Raw genomic sequence first — 22,650 nt, 5'->3', positions numbered from 1 at the left:
ATTCGCTCGTTACCTTGTCACAAATTTATTCAACTTATACTTCATATAATAAAATTAACCTATTTACACAATTAAGCTCCTTCAACAAATCAGTTAATGCAGTATGTTTGAAAAGACACTGAGACACAAATTCGTGGAAGGAGCTAATAAGATCATACATCAAGAGCTTAATTTATAAGCTTGTCAACGTTCTAATTTAATAAACACAAAATGACTCAGAATCTATATACATTCAATAGACGATCGAATAAATATTCATTTTCCTAATTAGTCAATTACTTGTTCTAGTGTTTAGCTGATTTCGCAAAGTCGTATTTTACTTGGGCAATGAGCAAAGAGCAAAAAAGGAAACTCTTGGTCATCTGCAAAAGGCGTGCAACGCATCGTTTTAACGTTTTCCATTTCTTTTAGATCGTACGGTTGTTATTAGATGCTAACACTTTTAATCCGACGGTTATGATATAAACTGAACAGTTTCCCCTTTCCCGTTATATATATGAAGCAATAAATAAAGAATCCTCTGTAAAATCATCTCTCGCTCTCTCTCTCTCTCGCTTCTTTTCTTCGTCTCTTCTCTAAGATCTAATTGAACTATGGCTACTATCACTGCTATCAAAGCTAGGCAGATCTTCGACAGCCGTGGCAACCCCACCGTCGAGGTTTTCTTCTGATGATTTTTTTTTTTTTTTGCTACTTGAGATGCTTAGTGAGTGATGATCGGTGTTTTAAATTTGTAAGAAGAAGAAGAAGAAGCTATGTTTGATGTTTCAATCCGTTTTTATTTATATATTTTTCTCTGATTTGGTTCTTTTCTATATTTGATAATCTGTACGATGGATCGGAATTAGTCCCTAGTTTCTTTTCTTTCTCGAATCATTGTACCACTCTTTGTTTATTTCCATGTCTTGATTTGAATTGAATCATATCGTTCGTTTTATTAGCATAAGAGGACTCATGATTGTGTGATTTATCTGTTAATGTTTTAGGTAGATGTCCACACATCCACCGGCGTTAAGGTCAGAGCTGCCGTTCCTAGTGGAGCTTCCACTGGTACGTACGCCGGTTTTATCTTATATTATTTCTTCCCAAAATTCAGTGTTAGTTATGTTATTCGTTTGTTTGGCTTATGCAGACATATAAATGTTTAGTTAGATTAATCTGTTCTTAGTGGTTTAGTTTTTTGGATCTGTTAACTTATTGTAAACTCTTACATAGGAATCTACGAGGCTCTTGAGCTGAGGGATGGAGGATCAGACTACCTTGGAAAAGGTGTTTCAAAGGTGAGAGTGTGTTATGGTCGTGATTGTGAACTGTCTTTCCAACAGAACATATATCTTATCCGATTCCGAATGAGACTTAAAATTCACATGTTTTCTTATTGATGTCAATAGGCTGTTGGAAATGTTAACTCAATCATTGGCCCAGCGTTGATTGGCAACGTGACTCTCCTTTTAAAACCCTCTCTAATATATCTATATCTCTTTTCTTCCTTATGTGTTATGTCACTAGATAGTAATTTGTGGTTTTTTTTGCTTGTTGCAGGACCCAACTCAGCAAACTGCTATTGATAACTTCATGGTTCATGAACTTGATGGGACCCAAAATGAATGGGGTTGGTGCAAGCAAAAGGTGCTTTAAGAATACTTCTTGTTAAGTTTGTGCAGTTTACTTGAGAATGGTAGATGATCTTAACCACTTTGCTTCTTGTGTTTGCTTACAGCTTGGAGCCAATGCAATTCTTGCTGTTTCTCTTGCCGTCTGTAAGGCTGGTGCCGTTGTCAATGGAATTCCTCTCTACAAGGTTTGATGATCTTGCACTAATAACTGGTGTCTTGTAACCGTTAGCACAGAACATTACCACTTTGTTTTATGGTACACGGTCATCTCAACTCTTTTCTTTGCTCTTTATCTTGTGTAGCACATTGCTAATCTTGCTGGTAACCCGAAGTTGATGCTACCAGTTCCTGCCTTCAATGTCATCAACGGTGGATCCCATGCAGGAAACAAGCTTGCAATGCAAGAGTTCATGATTCTCCCTGTTGGAGCTTCATCTTTCAAGGAAGCCATGAAAATGGGTGTGGAAGTTTACCACAACTTGAAGGTAAGTCATGAATCATTTTGGTCTTTGAGATGCTCAGTTTGTGATGAATAATGATTTAAGAATATATAGACATAACATGTCTTTAGTCGATACTTGATTGATTCCTTGGGTTTAACATGGATGCTCTCACATATCTTTTATGTGACTAATTCATCCTTCTTGTCTGCATGTGAATATTCAGTCTGTGATTAAGAAGAAGTACGGTCAAGATGCAACAAACGTTGGTGATGAAGGTGGTTTTGCACCAAACATTCAGGAGAACAAGGAAGGTCTCGAACTGCTCAAGACTGCCATCGAGAAGGCTGGATACACTGGCAAGGTGGTCATTGGAATGGATGTTGCTGCATCCGAGTTTTACTCATCAGACAAGAAATACGACTTGAACTTCAAAGAAGAGGTGAAACAATCATTTTTTTAAGAAATCCGAATCAATCAAAAACATTGTTCTCAATATGTATCCGCTAATCTATTTGTGAATTTGCAGAACAACGATGGTTCTCAGAAGATCTCTGGAGATGCTCTCAAGGACCTATACAAGTCATTCGTTTCCGAATACCCAATTGTATCCATTGAAGACCCATTTGACCAAGATGACTGGGAGCACTATGCTAAAATGACTGCTGAATGTGGCGAGAAAGTTCAAATTGTCGGTGATGATTTGCTGGTCACCAACCCCAAGGTATGCCATTGTTAATCAAGCGTTTCCTTTAGAACTTTATCTCTCTTACTCAACGTGCTTATGTCTCTAACACTCTTATACGTATGCAGAGAGTTGAGAAGGCAATCAACGAAAAGTCTTGCAATGCTCTTCTTTTGAAGGTAACATCCTCACACACAAGAAATTCTTAATTGGTATTGGCCAATTTTAAATCCTTTGAAATATTGTTAATAACTCCTTGGTGAATGAATTAACAGGTTAACCAAATTGGATCAGTAACCGAAAGTATCGAGGCAGTTAAGATGTCAAAGAGAGCTGGTTGGGGAGTGATGGCTAGCCACCGTAGTGGAGAGACTGAGGACACCTTCATTGCTGACTTATCTGTCGGTTTATCAACCGTAAGTAAAAAACCTCACATTATATAGCAAGAAATGTCCCATTGTATCTTCTCCAAATCATATCATGAAATGGAGTCTCTTGGTATTGTTGTTATATGAACAGGGGCAAATCAAGACGGGAGCTCCTTGCAGATCAGAGCGTCTTGCCAAATACAATCAGGTTTAGTAACAAGTTGTCTTGTTTTTTTTTTTTTTTTACTGATATCATTAGTAGATAGATTCATTCATCATACTGATGCGCATAACATTTGTTATATAATGAATATAGCTATTACGAATTGAAGAGGAGCTTGGAGCAGACGCAATATATGCAGGAGCCAACTTCCGCAAGCCCGTCGAGCCGTACTAGAAAGACAGAGACTCGAACAAAGCTGAAAGTTTGATTAACACTTGAAGTTTCTTAAAAAGTTAAATAAAAGAATTGTGTTTCTGCTGAATCGGTTCTACTTTTTGGTAGAGAAGAGAGAGCTTGGATTTCATGTGAGCTCTGCCTTTTCAAAGGACAGTAGCCTTACTTTATAATATTAGAGCTTTTGTTTTGTTATCTCGTGATTCTTGTCTGCATCTTTTCTGCGCTCTAATTACTATTATTTTACCATCTATCTCTGGAAGATTCACATAGTCACATGGCTCTTTGATAGATAACTCATATGTCCAAATTAGCCGATTGCACAATCTAACGTAAATTAGAGTCTGTAGTTTTGATTAACTGTAGATAGCAACTTGAGTAAGTTGGTATGGGTGAGAAATAAAATGTGATGAAGCAAGTTTGGAACCGTGACTCTGATTCCATCTCCTAAAGAGGATATTCTTAGACTGCTATGTAAAACATTATTGATGGTAAAAAGCCTCAAAATATATACCAAAAGCTTAACACAAAGGAAAATGTTCCTCTTTCATCCCCATATCCAATAACCACAAGTTAGACGACCTCAGAATCAAAATTTGTGATTAATCAAAAAAGAGTGATTTCAAAATCAACCCCACAATATCTTTTTATTCAAAATCATCCAAACATAGCAGTCGGTGACTATGACCCAATGAGATTCGTCTTCACACTAGAGTTGTTGAAATAATAGCTGGGTCGGCCCGGCTCCAACAAAACGAGGCTCATTATGATTGGTCCAAAACAAAGCTGCAGGCTGTGGGGTTCGAACCCACGCGCACTTATGTGCAGAAGAACTTAAGTCTTCCCCCTTAACCTCTCGGGCAAACCTGCAATTGTGTTACCTTAGTCACTCATATAGTTTATAACCTGCAATAAAAGAATACAATCTTTGTATTCATATCTTGTTTTTTGGAGACTCATTTCATTATTTCAACATACGTTTATTACCTCTCATGATGACAGCATCTTTGCGTCGAGATTGTGATTTCTTTGTTGGTTTGCTTAATATGCAAACAAACCACACCACACATCCAAAAAATCCTCAGCACATTGATAGATCACACTTAAATTTTCCTCCATATGTTCCTCTTTCTTCCTCATATCCACACTCTGGGTAAGCAACAGTGACACAAACACATTCACAAGAAGGAAGCAAACACATATTCAATTATATCAAATACCAGAATCTGTAGTGCAATGATATTCCTGGTTTTATTTTCTCGGTTTCAGAGGTTTTACATAAACTCTGTCAAATTGACTAATCTGAATAGGGTTTTTCCCCATTAATTTAATATCTTAGGGACACAGTATCTTTTTTTTTGCATCCGCAAAGACATGTAACCCCAAAAGACAAAAGAGACAAACTGTATGACACTTACCAAAAAACAAAGAAAAAAAGTTTTGTTCTGCCTCCCAAACAGTTTGCTTCAGCAAAAATCAGTTCTTTGAACGCTTCAAGTAAACAACTATGGCTATGCTTGTTAGGACAACAGCTCCTGTAACCACCACACCACCACGCCATGAAACCCATCCGCTTCCTCTATCTCTAGAATCCCCTTCCTTGAGTTGGGTGGTTTCTGAGCTCAAGCTCCTTGTTGACTCAGTGAAGTCCAGATGCAGCCTCAAAACCTTTTGTCCTGTAGACCTAGCAAGAGTAACAGCACCAACCAAATCGCTGTCCGATGTAATCAATACCTTATCACCTTCATCGTCCTCATATATAATCTGAGGCCGTTGTTCCACATCATTGTTGTCGCTGCCAATTCTTTGCATCACAATACCCATCAGCTCTTCGAGGTTTTCAGCTGCGGAAGTAAACCGATGTACACGGCCCTTAAGGTCTTCGAATTTGAATGAAAATGAATTCCCGAGTCCTAGAGATGGGTAAGAACTGAGCTTCCCTATATCTGAATGATGCATCATCGCCGACATTTCACTTTGAGTGTCAGAATCATCTGGTGGCTCTAACGCAAGAGCTGAATCCCAGAATTTCTGCATCATCGTGTTCGCCATATCATTCACAGCTCCAGAACTGTTCTCGACCATTGAAATAGCTGCGTGAGTAATCTGAAGAACGTCTACACAAGCTGCAGCTGATCCGTCTTTATCTATAATTGGAAGATGTAGAAACTTCCCATCATGCATTATATGCAACGCATCCAGAATCGTTGTCTCTAGCGATGCACATTCAGGATTCGGTGTCATTACCTTCTCAACAAGAGTCAATTCAGGAGGTAAATTTTGTGCCACCACTCGCATCAGAATGTCCTTTGAAGTCAAGATTCCATGGATTTTGTTCCCGTTGGAAATGATTACAGAGTTAACCCGCAAATCCCGCATCCTTTTCGCAGCAACACTAACAGGATCTGATGGTGCTACAAGTGCAACCTTTGAATTTTCTGTGATAATCGTTGACAAAGCGGGCTTAAACATTCTCTCCCTCAAGGTTTCAATGAAAGCATACGGTGCAGAATATCCGCTTCCCCATTGCTTCTCCACACCTTCCACTGCAGCTGCTAAAGCACTGCCTTGTTCCGCAGCTTTCTCCATCCTAGAAATAGCATCATACAAACACTTTGTAATATCCAACAAAGCAATGACTTCACCATTCTCTACAACAGGCAAGTGCCTAAATTTCCCTTGAACCATCTTCTGAAGAGCCTCTAGCGCCAACGAATCAGAGGTCACAAAAATAGGGTTCCTAGTCATAACCTTAGAGACCAAAGTTTGATCCGGTCTCAACCCTTCAGCAATCACTCTTGTTGCAACATCTTTATCAGTAACAATCCCGGAAAGAAGCGCACTTGAATCAGTCAACAAACAAGCATCAACACGACGAGCAGCCATCCTTCGACAGGCATCGAAAATAGTAGTTCCTTCAGGAATAGTAAGAGCTTTCGATAACCGAAGTTTCTTCACTGTTCTCTCTCCATTAGAAGGAGCTTGAGATTGAGGTTGAGGAGGAGGTGAATTGGGTTTGGAGGTGTTTCCATTGACACTTCCGTTCTCTGATTGGACTGGTTTCTTAGAAGGTGGTGGTCCTCTCCGTACAGTTGAAGTGCTTCTCCTCCCTGATGTTGAAGAAGGACCCGTCGCTTGAGTACTCATATTCAATCAATCTAGGGTTTTCTTAGATCCTGAATCCGTCAAAAATGATTCCTTTAGATATCAAACTCGTGTCTGCAAATGAAAAATTCAACCTTTAATTCAAAAACCAACGAATTGTTTTATCAAAGCACAAATCTAAATAAAACCCAATTCACAATAAACACGATTTGTTCCCAGAATCCGATGCACATACACGAAAAGGATTCGAATTTAACAGGCGAGGGAAATGAACAAACTTGAAACCCTAGGATTTGAGTAAGAAGTTATAGGGGAAGATTGGGAATTTAGGGTTTACCTTCTTCTTCTTCAACCTCTTCGTCTCGAGCACTTTTGTTGCCAAAAACAAACGGCTCTTAACAATTGTGTTCAGCCATTTATCGAATTTTCATTGGTTGTTCTTGTTTCCGCGTGTGTGGTGGTTCGCCACCTCCTTTCTTATAATCGACGACTAAAAATGTAAAATTTTAATAATATTTTTTTTTTATTTTTTTTTTTTCATCCGAAATTAATTCGAGCTCAAAAGAGTCATTCCTGAGGAATGTTGTTTACATATGTGATATGAAGCGGTTCTGTACGAACTTTTCGTGCCAGTTTATCCGCTTTGACATTAGCCCTACAAGAAATTAAAGATAAATAAAAAGATGAAAACTCCTCCTTGTCGCTCTGAAATTCCTCCAAATACACTGAAAACGCTGGTCATTCGGTTGGAGAAGACACCATCTTATATAATATTTCTTTTCTATAAAAGAAAAAGATCCGTAAACCCAAAGGAACAAACCGGAAATTTAAAAATTTTCTGATAAATGTTCATAACCTACCCTTCTTTTTAAATAATGAAATTTGACGACATTTATGATTTATCTCTTGTATCTAAGAGAGTTAAAGGCTAACATAAATACAAAATTTAATCCAAAAAAAGATTTGTGTGGGTTGCACGGAAAATTGTCAAATAATAAAGCAAAATAAAATAAAAATTTATTGACAATTGTATAGATGCAGTGTGCAACTTGCTTCTGGTCAACTAGCCCCACGACTCGCATGTTATTTGCTCTTTTAATAGCTTACCAAATAGTATACACCAACCAACATGTGATTTGAAAGAAAAAAAAAATCTGGTGAAATTTGATCGGTGGAGAACTGGAGATGTTATATGGACGTTTAACGTATAAGACTATAAGGTAGACGTTTAATGCATAATGCATCTAGTAATCATGTCAACTCTAATTTGTCAAGTGTTGGAATCTCATCATCGAGCTCTTCCTTTTTGGCTTCTTCCATAGTATTTAATCATCGAACCTGGGAACCGGCTGATGTAATTAAAAAGGCAAACGACGATGGTAACATGGATAAAGGTAATTATTATGCTTGAAGAAGAACAAAATTAAAACACATTTGTGGAAATAACAACACCGACTAATAGAACCAAGTGGATACAGCCTCCGTTTGGATGGCTCAAATGCAACCATGATGTAACCTTTTGGGAACCAAAGTGAGAGAACTAGATCGAGATGAATATTCGGAACATTCTGGCACCCTTATATATTGGCAGCATCATAAAAGTAAACAAAAGCTTTATATACTCTTGAAACATAAGGTTTTAGCTTCCTTCACCCTTTGCATGCATTGTGAATCCGCGGTTTTAGATGGATCATAATGGAAAAAAGTCTCTCAACAACTATCGTGGACTATCAATGGTAGAAAAGAGGACACATAATTGCAAAAAAGTCTCTCAACAACTATCAATGGTAGAAAATAGGACACATTAATGGAAAACTTCATATTTGATATCCCTCGTTGGTTCAAACTCTTTTCCGGTGTTTAGTTGATATACATGAAGGGATACCAATCGCATACCGACAAACTAGATTGGATAGGACGAATTTTTGAAAATTGTTGTATCGATAATTCCTTTTCTTGTATTCATTCTTAAAAAAACAAAAAAAGACATTGTCCTATTAATCAAAAATTCCGATGTTAAAATATACTCTAAAAAATCCACGAGGTTGCATCAGTTTAACGATTTTACTAATCAAACGACGTCGTTTTAACCCCAAAAAATGTAAAAAGTAGCTAAGCTAATCTACGGATTTATTCAAGACTGGCCAGGCCATCCCACGGTCTTTATCCACATTAACATTCCTAAAGCGAGCCGTTCGGCTCAAGTTGCACTTTTGGGTTTTAGTTCGAACAATCATTAGTTTAAGGCTTTATTCGTAAGAAATGAAGAGTTTAAGGGTTCTTTTTAGTAATTTTCTCGAATCACACAAGTGAGCTCATCAGAGTCCACGAGCTTCCCACTAAAAAAATTGAAATTGTTTCTTCTGTCATCTGAAATTAAACAAAGCGAGAAAAAGGCGATACAAACGATTTCGAATGCTTCATCTTCTACTTTGAAAATCCTTCTTCTGCTTAATGCTGCTAGATATGGATCTCGGTGTTCTTCTACCATCTCTTATTCCCTCATTGCAATCTGTGAGCTGTCTCTTTAGCTTTTGATTTCAATGTCGCAATTGTTCTCGTGATTTTGATCAATTTTTGTTAAATTCGTTCTGAGATTTTAGGTTTATGTGCTGGTGTTTTACTTCGTTTACTTGGCCGTTGCCGGAGAAATTCTCCCCGGGAAAGTTATTCGCGGCGTTCTTTTATCAGATGGCTCTCAACCTCGTTACCGATGCAATGGTTAATTTGATTTGATTTAGTCTCTCTACAATTCGGTGAGCTCGAACCTTTATTTCCATTAGTTTTGTTAACTCTCCCCCAAAACATTTTCAGGTCTATTGGCATTAACATTGTTGGTAGCTATTTTGGGAATCTGTGCAAAAATTGGCATTGTATCACCTCTTGTAAGTGTAGTACCAAGATTGAAATTGTGTTTCTAATATCTGTTTATTGCAATTGCTTTCTTGTATTCATACCATTGAGATGTTTTTTGCAGGTGGTTGCGGATAGAGGACTTGAGCTACTCTCTGCTACTTTTATTTTCTGTGTTTTGGTAAGACGATCAATCCTAATTTAGATTGTCTTGATTTTAATCTTATTACCACAGGATCGGATTTGCTTTTGGTGGTGTAGTGTGTAATCTCCATGATTTTTCTTAATATTCTCAGGTGACATTAGCATTGTATGTTACTGGGCGAAATTCTTCCGATAAGAGTTCTTCCCTAAAGCCTCATGTCTCAGGAAATCTTGTACATGATTGGTACTGGCATAATACATTTGTAGATCTACTCCTTTCTTGTTACACAAAACGTTGTTTAAAGTTATATATTTTGACTCCTGCCAGAACAAAACTAAGGAATAATCTGTAATCTGGTACTGTATAGAGTTTGAAACAATGATTTGGACAAGATGATTCTATAGAACCTCGTAGAATGTTGAGTAATTTCTCCTAGAACGGTTGTAGCTTCCTCTTTATTCCTATTGACAGCAATTTTGAGCTTTTCTATTGAAGCTAAAAGTTCTGGTTTATGTCTTTCATTTGCTTCTTCCAAACAACTGATTCAATTTTTTCTCATCTTGTTTGTTTCATGTGATAGGTGGTTTGGAATACAGCTGAATCCTCAGTTTATGAGCATCGATCTCAAGTAATCCATCTTTCCGTTTTTCCTTCTATTTGTCAGCCAGGGCTGCATCATTGCTTCAGTTTGCTCAGTACACATCGAGTAGTAGTTTAATAATACTAGCAACAGTTCTGCATGTTTATGATGATGGGAATTATTCTTTGTGTAGGTTTTTCTTTGTTAGAGCTGGGATGATGGGATGGCTGCTTATTAATCTCTCTATTCTGGCAAAAAGTGTGCAGAATGGTTCCTTGAGTCAGTCGATGATTCTTTACCAGATCTTCTGTGCGGTAAATTTGGGTTTACTTACAACTCCTGCTTCTTGAATCTGATCATCTGTGTTTTGTTAGTTTTGATTAGTTTTATAACTGCAGTTATATATATTGGACTACTTTGTTCATGAAGAATACATGACCTCTACGTAAGTTCATGGCTTGTTGAAGAAACACATTTGCTACCAAAAACTGATCTTTTCCATTATTTCATCTACTTTGATTTTACTCTTCTCAGGTGGGACATAATTGCAGAGAGACTGGGCTTCATGCTAGTGTTTGGTGATCTCCTGTGGATTCCTTTCACTTTCAGCATTCAGGCATGTAACTGTGAGCTTGAAAATAAACAAGACATAATTTATCTTATTGACAGTAGGTTCTTGAATGCTTGATCACTCTGTGACTGGATTGTCTTCTTTCTGGTACAGGGCTGGTGGCTTTTGCACAACAAAGTAGAACTAACAATTCCTGCTATTGTAGCCAATTGCCTTGTCTTCGTAATAGGGTAAGTTCTGAGTCATTGGGTTATTTTACATTCTTAGAAACTACACTAAGAAACCAACAATTTATTTTTTGGCAGGTACATGGTTTTTCGAGGGGCTAACAAACAAAAACATATCTTTAAGAAGAACCCAAAAACACCTATATGGGGAAAGCCTCCAGTGGTAGTTGGTGGAAAGTTACTGGCTTCAGGCTATTGGTATGATATTTATTTTTTTATCTTTCTCTCATTTCTTTGCTTGGTTTTGTCATCTCTGTGTTTGATTGTTCATCATGCTGGGAATAAAGAAGTGAAAATTCTGCAGTAACACATTTCCGATAACTTAGGAGCTGTTTTTATATATTACAGGGGAATTGCAAGGCATTGTAATTACCTTGGCGACTTGATGCTTGCTCTCTCCTTCAGTTTGCCCTGTGGAGTAAGGTAACTTCTTCTGCTTGAGTTCATCTTACAACTACCAAACGTCATGTAGAGACTAATACCAATATCAAACTTTCTAAGTTGATCTGGCTTTAAATTAAAGATGTTGATCTCTAACCTGACTATAATCGATTGATAGAGTATGAGATTCTCTTATTTTTTAAGACCACCATTTGAACTTTCCAAAGCTTTCAAGTTCATTTTCCAAAGCTGTTGTATTGTGTATTCTCAGTTCTCCGGTTCCATATTTCTACCCAATATATCTTCTGATACTATTGATATGGAGAGAACGAAGAGACGAGGTTCGATGTGCAGAAAAGTACAAGGAGATCTGGGCAGAGTATCTTAGACTTGTCCCCTGGAGAATACTTCCTTATGTTTATTAGATGTGCCAAGTCATGAATCCTTTCAGATTCATCCTCTTGTGACTTATTTTTCATCGTCTTGTTTTCAATGTGACATTAGAAGATCCCATTATGGCCTTTTAGCATTTGTTGATTGATACTTCTGAAGTACACGTTTGAGAATTCAACTTTAGTCACTGATATCAGCATTTTCTGATTTTATTTTTGGGCTATTTTAAAGCAAGAAAAATAATTTGTTTGATGTAAAATGTCATGATGTAGTAATATAGTACTTATGTAAATGGAAAAATACTCATACAGGAACAAAGTGATGTTGAATATGTTTATTGGAGAAAACAGAAAAATATCACAAAAATAGAAATTGACGATTACAAAAGTTAGATGGACCATCTTAATCGACTTGGAGACAGTTAAATGGACCATACACATCCGTGTTTCTATTTACATGTCAATATACATATATTCTTTATTTTTGGGGTATATTTTGTTTCCTTTTTTCTTCATAAATTATGTATTTCCTATATCATTTTCTTTCTTAAATATTGTGGAATGTCGTAACAGTTGTTTCCATTTATAATCATATTTTACTTTAGTATGTCATAGAGTTTTTTGGGTTTTTTTTATCTATTTATTTGTCAACGAGCTTTATTAAAAAAATGTTGAAATACGTGTAAAAAATCCCATATTTTGTTATAATAATAAGATGTATCATTTTATAATTACTTGAACCTAAAAATATAAGAAACAATAAACCATTGAAGATCCTAAAAGACACCTTTAAAACTTCAAAATGTTAACAATAACAAAAAGAAAGTTCTATACTACAAACTGTGTCGGTAGAAAGCAAAAGACTTCGATAGTTTTTTGATGATTCATGGGTTTGAAGAGTCGCAGCTGTTTTCGGTTATGTGTCTCTGTCTAAATCTCAGATCTTTAATTTTCAATGTTCGGAGATATCAAAGTCGCACTTTTCTGTGAATCTAGAAACACATAACATTTTCAATAAGAATATTCTATTGAGATTCGTAGTCAACTATTAAGTGTTTATTACGATTAAAAAAATACTACAGTAGATGATTAGAATTAATTGGGGGATTTATTATCTTACGATCTAGAATAATAATTCGCTTGACGGTTTGGGCCGTGGTAAGGCCGAAGTCATGCTTTTCCTTTAATAACTTATGGATTTACCAAAGTACCCCTAAGCTAATTTGCTGTGAAAACACGCTATTAAGGGGTAGAACTAAGATTAGCCAAAACTGCCAATGAAAGATCCAACGGCTGAAAAAGCTATTTCTTGGGGAACATGCAAAGATCTGACCCTTAATTAACATTTTTCACCAACCAATAGACTCTCATCCGCAGCTATAAAAGCAGCCCTTTTCCTCTACTGGTCCACCATTCGTCTGCCTTCTTCCGCATCTCTCTAAATTTCTCTCTAATTTCTCGATCTCTCCGTCTAAACATGTCTGCCTTCACCAGCAAATTCGCCGGTAAGATCTCGATCTCTCCCTCGAATCTGTTTATCCTCTAGGTGTTTAGATTCTTTTATTGGATTCGATTCGTAGTCGTAAGATCTCTTGTTTTGCTTCTTATTAGCGTGTTTAATCGCCTAGATCTGGTTGATTCTATAACTTAGCTTGTTCAGAGAGCTGAATTTGATCTGTCGATGATTTCTATGACAAAAACTAGCCTAGATCTGATTCTGTTCTCATCGGTTTTAGTACGGATCTAATCAGTATTCACGATCTGAAGTTTTCTCTGTTGATTTGTATATTCGTTTTTAAACGTACGCAGATGAGTTGATTGCCAACGCTGCCTACATCGGCACACCTGGAAAAGGTATTTTGGCCGCTGATGAGTCCACCGGTACCATCGGAAAGCGTCTTGCGAGCATCAACGTTGAGAACGTTGAGACCAACAGACGTAACCTCCGTGAGCTTCTCTTCACCGCCCCTGGTGCTCTCCCTTGCCTTAGTGGTGTCATCCTCTTCGAAGAGACTCTTTACCAAAAGAGTTCCGATGGTATGTATTCGATTAATTCTTTTACTTAATGTTTTACTCTGTTTGTGGTTTGTGACTGTTTCTTATTGATGATGCTGTTTTCTTTGTATAGGCAAGCTTTTTGTTGATATCTTGAAGGAAGGAGGAGTTCTTCCCGGTATCAAGGTTGACAAGGGTACCGTTGAGCTAGCTGGAACTAACGGTGAGACCACCACTCAAGGTCTTGACGGTCTTGGTGACCGATGCAAGAAGTACTACGAAGCTGGTGCTCGTTTCGCCAAGTGGCGTGCAGTCCTCAAGATCGGTGAGAACGAGCCATCTGAGCTATCCATCCATGAGAACGCTTACGGATTAGCTAGATACGCTGTTATCTGCCAAGAGAACGGTCTTGTACCCATTGTTGAGCCTGAGATCCTAGTTGATGGATCCCATGACATCCAGAAGTGTGCTGCTGTGACTGAGCGTGTTCTTGCAGCTTGCTACAAGGCCCTTAGCGACCACCATGTCTTGCTCGAGGGTACCCTCTTGAAGCCTAACATGGTGACTCCCGGATCAGACAGCCCCAAGGTTTCACCTGAAGTCATTGCTGAGCACACCGTCCGTGCCCTTCAGAGAACCGTCCCAGCTGCTGTTCCAGCCATTGTCTTCTTATCCGGTGGACAGAGCGAGGAAGAAGCTACAAGGAACTTGAACGCCATGAACCAGTTGAAGACCAAGAAGCCATGGTCATTGTCTTTCTCATTCGGACGTGCGTTGCAGCAGTCTACCTTGAAGACATGGGCAGGCAAAGAGGAGAATGTCAAGGCAGCTCAAGAGGCGTTGTATGTGAGGTGCAAGGCCAACTCTGAAGCCACCCTCGGAACCTACAAGGGTGACGCCAAGCTTGGTGATGGAGCAGCTGAGAGCCTTCACGTTAAAGATTACAAGTACTGAGCATTGTCCATTTGTGACGTTGTCATCTTCCTGGATATATTTCTAGGGATTTTTCGTTTTTCTACATCGGATTAAAGTGTTTTTTTTCCTCGGTTTTCTTTTGGATTTGTGTTTTGATTTTGGTTGGGTTGTGTTTATTAGAATGAGTGTTTGAAAACACGCCCAAATAAAAAACGCCATTTGAGGTTATTTCTGTTGAACCTCTTGTGGGGATTTGAAAATCAGTTTCTGTTGATTCACCGCTTCTTGAACCTAAATTATTGTCTTTGGTTCTTTGATTCTCTTGCCTCTAAAAACTCTAGTTTTACATGAAATCTGTGATCTGTCTATGAGCCAGCCTTCCTGTTTCATGTTCTCAACAGTATAACCATAATTGCTCTGAAGCTATAACCAAAAGATGCAAAGAGCTTCGAACAGAATTCAGAAACATGGGAAGAGTACACTTCTCAACTAATTTGCAGGCACAAGGATATGAACAAGACTGTGTAGTGTGTTTACATTGTCTTCAAAAGCATTCCAAAAGCCAACATATACATGCATGCTAATGCTGTAATGAGAAAACACAGCTAATTATGATATTCTGTTTGTGTAAGATGGGCCTCAAAGGGCCTACTGTTTGAAAGTATACTTAATTGGTTCTCCACTGAATATCATAACTAAAAGCATTTGCTTTCCAGATCATGTCTACCAAATAGTTTGTAGATTAGCACATTGCTGTGTTTGTAGGATCGAATATTTCTATCTTACCAGCTCGATTGAATGATTGAGTCTACTAATTATACAAAGAAAAAGGAATTCGCTAGATTAGGAAAACAATAATTGGAAAATGGAAATACTTGAAGAGCACACGCAAATATCATATCTTTTCCATTTTGTAAAGTGTATTTTAGCAATATTTGATTCTTTCCGTTTTACTGAAAATACCATTTCTCCTATTTTGGGTGGGTCAAAGTCATGATTTACTTTGACAAGAAGTCGTTCCAATTTCAAAAACACCACACACGTTCGACGGCGAGAGGCTACTTTCTAAAAAAGCTAAAAATAATTTGGGGGGGAAAAGAAATTAAAATAAAGCTACACAATATAACAAATGAAATAATATTAAGGAAAAAAGCAAGAAAAAAATTCAAACTTACAAACCCTTTAAACATTCAGTAGCCTAAGAAGAAGCATTATCCCATTTCCCTTCCCTAATAATAATGGTTAATCAAAAACACGAAAAACCCATCATAATTTTACAAATCAACCCACAAATCATAGCCAAAAAAAAAAAGAAACTAAAACACCCAGAAACTAAGAAAACATTCCAAAATGTAAAAATAAATACATCAAATAGAACCATAACCCTAAACCCAAATTAATTCTTGATTGGTTTGGTCTTGTCTTGTGAGAGATAGATTCACTCGGTGTCTATGCTCTTGCTTAGCTCATCCAGCTTCTTCAACCTCAGCTTCTCGCTTTCTCCAACCAACTGTCCCATCTCCCCAGGGAGAAATTAAGCAAACATAAAACAAATCAATACGGTTAATAAGCGCGAAAAAAACTCGAATTTTGTTCAGCGAAATTACGAACTGAGAATTCGAAACTAACCTCCATTAGCTTGGTGATCAGCTGAACTTTCTCACGGTTCTTCTCGTTGAATGTATCCAATGCTTCTTTGTATTCCCTTTCCTGTTTTCATGTCATTACACAAACCAAAAACATGAGTTTCGGTTTGGTTCATTGAATCAAAAAGCAAATAGCAAAACAATTCTAAAGATTTTTGACTTTTTGTGAACCCAAATATTTTTGTCAACACCATAACAACCCAAAACCAATTCAGTTGACATTAAGGTTTGGGTTTGGTAAAGACCAAAACTTTTTATAGCAACCGGTAGTGAGACATATTTTATCGGGTAATCGAATGAAACAACTGCTCTTGAAAAGTGTATTTACCTTCTTTTGAACTGTAGAGCCTAATGGTTTAAGTTCTTTGTTGACACTATCAATCTTCTTACGCACCCAATTAACTTCCTTCCTCATGGGATCTGCCATAGTCTCGAGCTCCTGAATAAAACCAAGATAATTTCCACAAAGTTAAACCCTTGCCTGAGAACAGAACTTGTTAACTCAACTACAAGAAGCACATGTTCATGTCTTCATGTCTAAATCTTAGCTTTCACATACATATAGACTTGCTTCACAGTGTGATCTAATCTTCAGAAACTTACAAAACTCATTAACTCAAAACAGAAATTTTTGTCCTTTGTTCAACAAATTGAGTACATGCAAAATCATCTGCTTACAAAGCTAAACCATTTATGTATATCTCATTCGCAAATCATCGAAGTTTTTCAAAAGGACAACAATTTCCCATTTCCCCTATCCCCTGAGTCCCAAATCTATAATTTCAAAATCTTTCAAAACCCTACTCTTCTAAAATCACAGAAACAGCAACAAAAACTCAAATCACAGAGAAACACAAACACACAAAAAGTAGTAAACTTGCATGAATGTAATTTTCAGACCAAGCTCAAATAAAACCTCTCAGATCTTAAAGTTTTAAACTTTAAAAAGGGAAAATGAAAACAAACCTCGCGAATACTAGCAAGACGACGAGTCTCTTCCTCAACACGACCAAGCTGAGCCTTAACCCTTTCACGAACTTCCATTTTCCTCTTCTCAATCTCATCTTCTTTAGCCCTAAAAGCAGAGAGAGCAGAACGAGCCATCTCTTCGTCTTCTTTAGACATCTGACTACTAAAACTCAAGCTCATCATCGGCTGAGGCTGATTCTGAGGCTGTGTAGGTTCCGTCGTTGTCATCTTCGGTTTCACTTCGTCCTTGTTCTTGTTTTGGTTAGTGTAAGTGTTCTTCTTCTTCCTCAAGCCGCAACAAGAACGCGACTGATGCAATTCCTCAGTGGAATTCCGGTGGGGTTCTTCGATTAACCCTATTTTTACTGATTTGGGATTGAATCTAAGCAAAAAGCTTTGGTTTTTTTTCTTTGAGTGGGTTTGTTTGTGTGTGTGGTAATGGTTTCTTCTCTCTGTCTTCTTCTCACTCTTTTATATTTTGTTTGCTTTCTACTTTTTTTTTTTTTGGGGTATAATATTTAAATATTTAATGGTTTGTTTTACGTATCCGTTAAGTTCGTATATTTCTCAAACAATACTTTAATTACGTGTCGTTTACAGATTGTTTTTCTCTTTTATATATAAACAAATCTTTAGTTTGTTCACATTATTAGCTTGATCTAATCCTATATATTTGGAGGTTTGTTTGGATATATGCGAATTTAATTGAAGATGATAATTGGTACGAGGATTTTTTGAATTTGAATCCTTGGTTAAAATGCGAATATTCAAGGTTGCTTGACTTTTTTCTTAACATATTTGAATGTGAATTATATTTACATATGATTTATTTTTTAACAGCGTGAACTATATAGTATATGATTATCATTTTTAGGTATAAAATATCATTAACTTTAAGCTTTTTCAAGCTAAATGAGATTAGAGAATACGAGCAATTTAAGTATTGATTTTTGTCGTCTGGTCTTTTGACATTAATACGTTAACGGTCAATTTCAGGAAACATTTAATGTTTTATTTTTTTGAACGGTGGATCATTTATTGATGTTAGTAGATGCAAATTTTGGTGTTTTCTGAAGTATTGTTATTTGCAAGTTTTGGCTTGCCACTTGGCGTTTTTCTCGAATTTTAAATGAATCCAATATCCATCTTTCAAAAAAAGATGACGGCTGTAAAGTAAAAGCAGAAATGTGGGAAAAACGGTCTATTTCCCCATGAGAAGTATGTGTATCACGTTAGATAGAGCCCGTTCTTTGACTTCGGTCTATATGTCCATGAAACGGAAGTTAAATACCTATTTTCCCACGAAATGGAAGTTATACATCTAAATCCCCCCGAATTGATACTTCGACATCTATTAGTCCACATGTCTGGTTTTTTTTCGGTTTATTATAGACCAATTCAGTCTTAACCATCTTAAAACAAATTTTAACCAAACTAAACCGAAAGTATCAAAATTAACCCGAACTTGACCGACCATTAACGATCCGACTTCTTCTTCTTCTTCTTCACCTGAAAATATTTTGGTTGGATTTTCTTCGTTTAAAAACAATACAAATTAGACTAACTTCTTTTGGTTGATGAGATCAATGGGGTCGTCGATTTTGACAAGCTTTGAACAGTCTCTCTTCTTGGCCAAATCGATCTCGGATGCAAGTATTTAGTCTTCTCTGTAACTTCCAATTTAATTGATTTTCTGTAAATTCACTCATCTTCGTCAATTGCTTTTATATAACTTCAAATTCGAGTTTCTTAATCGTGATTTCATAAGATCCCTTCAAACTCTGATTTTTATAGATTCGATGTGGAGAAGGTGAATACACTGAACATGGATGGGAAATTGGGAAGAAGAAGAAGCGTGGGATTTTGTAAATAACGAAAGCTGATTACAAGAATGCTTACGTCACGCTACGTAGCCCTTTGTCGATTACTAAGGATTTGTTAGGAAGAGTAAAGTGAAACGTCGTCGTGGTGGTGAAAGGGATATTTCTCCGACGAGGGCTGGTGCTACGGTGACGCGGCGGCAACGGCCAAGTTTCCAGTTAGGGGGTCATGAGTAGATTATTGTGATCTGGGTTTGTGTTTCCTTTAGTTTTGATTTTGTTTCTGTTAAAAAAACGAGCTTGATAGTGAATCTGAATCATATAAGCTATATCTTAATTAGAGGTTCTGAGATTTTGGCTAATAATACTCTTAATCATATGTGCTTTAATCACAAGAAGAAAATTCGAATTTCAATTTTGACAAAAAGGAAACCCAGATCTTGAAATCTGGTGAAGAAGAAGAAGAAGAAGAAGAAGAAGAAGAAGAAGAAGAAGAAGAAGAAGAAGAAGAAGAAGAAGAAGAAGAAGAAGGGCATTTACAATCTCCAACGTAGTGGCTTCGGTAACAGAAGCGTTTTTGGGTTTAATCGGGTCGAAATCGGGTTTTCTCTGGTTATAAATGGTTAACTAAACAGTAAACCGAAGAAACCCAAAATTCACCGACGTAACCACGATTCATGGAGATTAAGCTATTGAACTTCCATTTCGTGGGGAAATAGGTATTTAACTTCCGTTTCATGAACATATAGATCGAGGTCAAAGAACGGGATCTATCTGGCGTGATGCGATAGTTCTCGTGGGGAAATATACCGTTTTACACAGAAATGTGTAGATACTTTATAGTTTCATAGTATACTAATGATATTAATGCGATATATACTGATTTACAGCTTCATACTACTAATAATAATGCGATGACAGAATACAATCATAAAGAAGTGTTGTCAAAATGTGCCAATCTAAGTCTGGTCTAGTTTTAAGGATCGGATTCACTATTCTTCAAATATCATCATATAACACATACTCCCTCCGTTTTCGAATAGTTGTCGTTTTAACTATATGCACACAAATTAAGAAACTAGTAATGTTGTTAGTTTTTCAATATAAAAATATCATTAATTATCTACCTAAACATAATTTAACCAATAGTAAATCAAGTTGCATAATAAAAATAAATATAAAAAATAAAAAAGTAATAAATTTTGCATCGAAAACTGAAAACGACAACTAATTAAAAACAAAAGAATTTCTCTAAAACGACAACTATTCGAAAACGGAGGGAATATTACATTATACGAAAAAGAAGTTGTAAGACCAGTTAACGAAAAGGGTAAATATGATAAGAGACTATCAATATAATACTGCGATCTGTTGTTTCTGATATGCATGCAATTTAAAAATCTGATCGATCTATATAACAATTTTAGAAAAGCATATACGTGAGATATAATCAAAGAGTTTGTTTTTCTTTATTAATTTTGAAAAGGCAAAATGCCAACCAAAGCTGCCCAATCATATGACTAGCATTTATTATCTTTCTACTTACCCCGGAGACAGCTTCAAAGATGCAAACAAAAATAAAATACATTAAGAGAACCAAAAGCTGCTTATGAAATAATTCTATAGGCTTAAATATTTCAATAAATTATCGAACAATGGATTTACACTTGTTTCTTTTTTCACATTGTTACAGATCGACTTGCAGTGATTACCCGACTTATTTACAAAATGAAAATGAAATCTATGATACTCCAAACTCGATAAAATATGATAATATTTTCACACAAATAGAAAAATGGAGAATAATAAAGGTGTTTACACAAAGCAAGCAGAGAGGAGGCAGCTCACTAAACGCGTTAGACAATAATTATCAAACTCTTACCTTCCCTTCTTAAACTATTTTAGTTTTCTCATTTTCTCGGTTTCGCAGTTTGATCACCGTTAGGAGCTTTTATGTCACCATCTTTTCACTATAAATCCAAGCAAACAAGAGTGAATTTTGTTCATGCTTGCGACGGTCGAATTCTCTCTAGAAGAAAATTGTCAGAAAACCAAACCATTCATACATGTTTATTGATTGCTCATAATTTGAAGCATTGCGGAGCTAATCGACAGACTTTAATTAAACTTTTGTTTATAGATTGGATTAATAATATGTATAACTAGTTTTCTTATAAAAGTCTTATTTTGTTGAGATTAGTTGGGTTTTTTCTTTGTTGTTGTTGTCAACTATATATATTGAGTACTAATGTTAGTTAAAGCCGAGCAAACTTACATGCACTGATGCTGTCTTTCTTTCTTTCTTTTTTGGTTTTCCTACATGTAGTGTCTATTTCATTAATCGAACATCAACATAACTACATATCAGAGATAAGTTTTATTGAGAAAAATAACAATGAGTACGTTTCACTTTATGAGTTTACATACAACAATGTCTTATTCATTCATGGATTTATTGTGATGGAGGTCAATAAAAAATACACAATACAGATTGGAATTTTTCATATTAAGTGTAGTAAAATTATATTAGAAAAATGATTTCCAAATAAAAGCATAGATGATTACCTAAAACAAAAGGCATAATGATTGATCGTTAGTGCTACAGAGAAGAACCGGTGGCTGTAGGGGACCAAACATAAATTCGTCGCAACACTCACACAAATGTACGGCCTAGATTCAGGGCCGGCTCAAAAAAATTAAGAACCCTGAGCTGAAAAAAACAATTGGCCATAATTTTTTATGTATATTTATAAAAAAAAAAAATTAGGCCATAATTTTAATAAATTTAGTTGAAAAAAAGATAAAAAAATTTTGGACCCTGTGCATGAGCACTCCCCGCACATGGGAGAGCCGGCACTGCCTAGATTGATAATCGTCGAGATATCTCATGGTAGGGTCAATCCAACGGTGGGCCTAAAAGCAGATCTTCGAGGAATGGTAACGACTACCATGTTCTTCAAATGTTTGCCGTCACATTTATGTTAGTTTGTGTATTTTGTCAATCGATTGAATATGAATATGACTTAACTTTTCACAGAAATATATTCTACCATGTTTACAACAATAGAAGAATATGTCAACATGAAGGTTTTACTATCATCTCCTAACCCGAGTATTTTGGTTTAGATTATGTGTTTCTCTGCTTAGAATCGAATATTTAATGACTAGTAGAATCAAAATAATGTTAAAACTAACAAGATTGCTCAAATTATACATCAAATCTTACAACATTTTTGTTGGTGTTAAACATAAAGTTAAAGAAGACCACAAGAATCATTCCAAATTAAATATAATAAGCCCATTAAGAAATTAGAGGTCTGTTTATTTCGGTAGTTGTTGGTGTACTGTTAAACGTAGAGTTAAAAAAAGCCCATAAGAATCATTCCGAAAAATATAATAAGCCCATTAAGAAAATTATCAAGGCACGTGGTACCACGTGAGGCCTCGCGTGCTAGCGTGACTTGGCTTTTTACTCTCACTTCCCAGTTCCCACCAAACCAATCACACCACGAATTGAATTATTTGACACAATGTTCCAAAAAGAC

General features: G+C 36.4%; 5 protein-coding genes and 1 non-coding gene across 9 annotated transcripts; 3 read left to right on the top strand and 3 right to left on the bottom strand.

The window, feature by feature from the left end:
* The first annotated feature begins 511 nt into the window (after positions 1 to 511).
* On the top strand, positions 512 to 3,752 carry LOC9312244 (bifunctional enolase 2/transcriptional activator). Its single transcript, XM_002877849.2, has 13 exons — positions 512 to 659; positions 987 to 1,050; positions 1,216 to 1,280; positions 1,392 to 1,439; positions 1,543 to 1,629; positions 1,721 to 1,801; positions 1,919 to 2,101; positions 2,283 to 2,498; positions 2,586 to 2,780; positions 2,870 to 2,920; positions 3,017 to 3,157; positions 3,261 to 3,317; positions 3,426 to 3,752. Exons 1-13 carry the CDS (start codon positions 594 to 596, stop codon positions 3,504 to 3,506), a joined length of 1,335 nt encoding a protein of 444 aa, XP_002877895.1. The 5' UTR covers positions 512 to 593; the 3' UTR covers positions 3,507 to 3,752.
* Positions 3,753 to 4,293: 541 nt separating this feature from the next.
* On the bottom strand, positions 4,294 to 4,376 carry TRNAL-UAA. The gene has a single exon. It is a non-coding gene; the product is annotated as a tRNA-Leu (tRNA).
* A 317-nt stretch (positions 4,377 to 4,693) lies between these two features.
* Positions 4,694 to 7,092, bottom strand: LOC9313963 (CBS domain-containing protein CBSCBSPB3). 2 transcript variants are annotated; one of them, XM_021025716.1, is made up of 2 exons: positions 6,949 to 7,092; positions 4,694 to 6,725 (listed from the first exon to the last, which is right to left on the bottom strand). In XM_021025716.1, exon 2 carries the CDS (start codon positions 6,651 to 6,653, stop codon positions 4,983 to 4,985), a length of 1,671 nt encoding a protein of 556 aa, XP_020881375.1. In that variant the 5' UTR covers positions 6,654 to 6,725; positions 6,949 to 7,092; the 3' UTR covers positions 4,694 to 4,982. The 2 variants fall into 2 exon arrangements, with proteins under 2 accessions (XP_020881375.1, XP_020881376.1); XM_021025717.1 differs by lacking the exon at positions 6,949 to 7,092 and adding an exon at positions 6,847 to 6,934.
* A 1,765-nt stretch (positions 7,093 to 8,857) lies between these two features.
* LOC9313962 (delta(14)-sterol reductase) lies at positions 8,858 to 11,975 on the top strand. 2 transcript variants are annotated; one of them, XM_002877848.2, is made up of 13 exons: positions 8,858 to 9,125; positions 9,215 to 9,332; positions 9,426 to 9,496; positions 9,589 to 9,645; positions 9,761 to 9,852; positions 10,190 to 10,237; positions 10,383 to 10,503; positions 10,588 to 10,634; positions 10,724 to 10,805; positions 10,914 to 10,990; positions 11,066 to 11,185; positions 11,336 to 11,410; positions 11,640 to 11,975. In XM_002877848.2, the coding sequence occupies exons 1-13, from the start codon at positions 9,066 to 9,068 to the stop codon at positions 11,791 to 11,793; spliced, it is 1,122 nt and encodes a 373-aa protein (XP_002877894.1). In that variant the 5' UTR covers positions 8,858 to 9,065; the 3' UTR covers positions 11,794 to 11,975. The 2 variants fall into 2 exon arrangements, with proteins under 2 accessions (XP_002877894.1, XP_020881386.1); XM_021025727.1 differs by lacking the exons at positions 11,336 to 11,410; positions 11,640 to 11,975 and having other exon boundaries at positions 8,938 to 9,125; positions 10,724 to 10,809; positions 11,066 to 11,179.
* A 931-nt stretch (positions 11,976 to 12,906) lies between these two features.
* On the top strand, positions 12,907 to 14,983 carry LOC9312243 (fructose-bisphosphate aldolase 8, cytosolic). Its single transcript, XM_002877847.2, has 3 exons — positions 12,907 to 13,265; positions 13,570 to 13,797; positions 13,889 to 14,983. Exons 1-3 carry the CDS (start codon positions 13,238 to 13,240, stop codon positions 14,707 to 14,709), a joined length of 1,077 nt encoding a protein of 358 aa, XP_002877893.1. The 5' UTR covers positions 12,907 to 13,237; the 3' UTR covers positions 14,710 to 14,983.
* Positions 14,984 to 15,791: 808 nt separating this feature from the next.
* On the bottom strand, positions 15,792 to 17,835 carry LOC9313961. Of its 2 annotated transcripts, none has more exons than XM_002876128.2 (4): positions 17,283 to 17,835; positions 16,645 to 16,755; positions 16,300 to 16,380; positions 15,792 to 16,189 (listed from the first exon to the last, which is right to left on the bottom strand). In XM_002876128.2, the coding sequence occupies exons 1-4, from the start codon at positions 17,511 to 17,513 to the stop codon at positions 16,109 to 16,111; spliced, it is 504 nt and encodes a 167-aa protein (XP_002876174.2). In that variant the 5' UTR covers positions 17,514 to 17,835; the 3' UTR covers positions 15,792 to 16,108. The 2 variants fall into 2 exon arrangements, with proteins under 2 accessions (XP_002876174.2, XP_020881390.1); XM_021025731.1 differs by having other exon boundaries at positions 15,792 to 16,180; positions 17,283 to 17,826.
* Positions 17,836 to 22,650: the final 4,815 nt, after the last annotated feature.

The sequence above is a fragment of the Arabidopsis lyrata genome (assembly GCF_000004255.2).
Source record: "Arabidopsis lyrata subsp. lyrata unplaced genomic scaffold ARALYscaffold_5, whole genome shotgun sequence".
Classification (NCBI taxonomy): Eukaryota; Viridiplantae; Streptophyta; class Magnoliopsida; order Brassicales; family Brassicaceae; genus Arabidopsis; species Arabidopsis lyrata.
The sequence above is the reverse complement of the archived record's forward strand: the minus strand, read 5'-3'. Positions and strand labels throughout refer to the sequence as shown.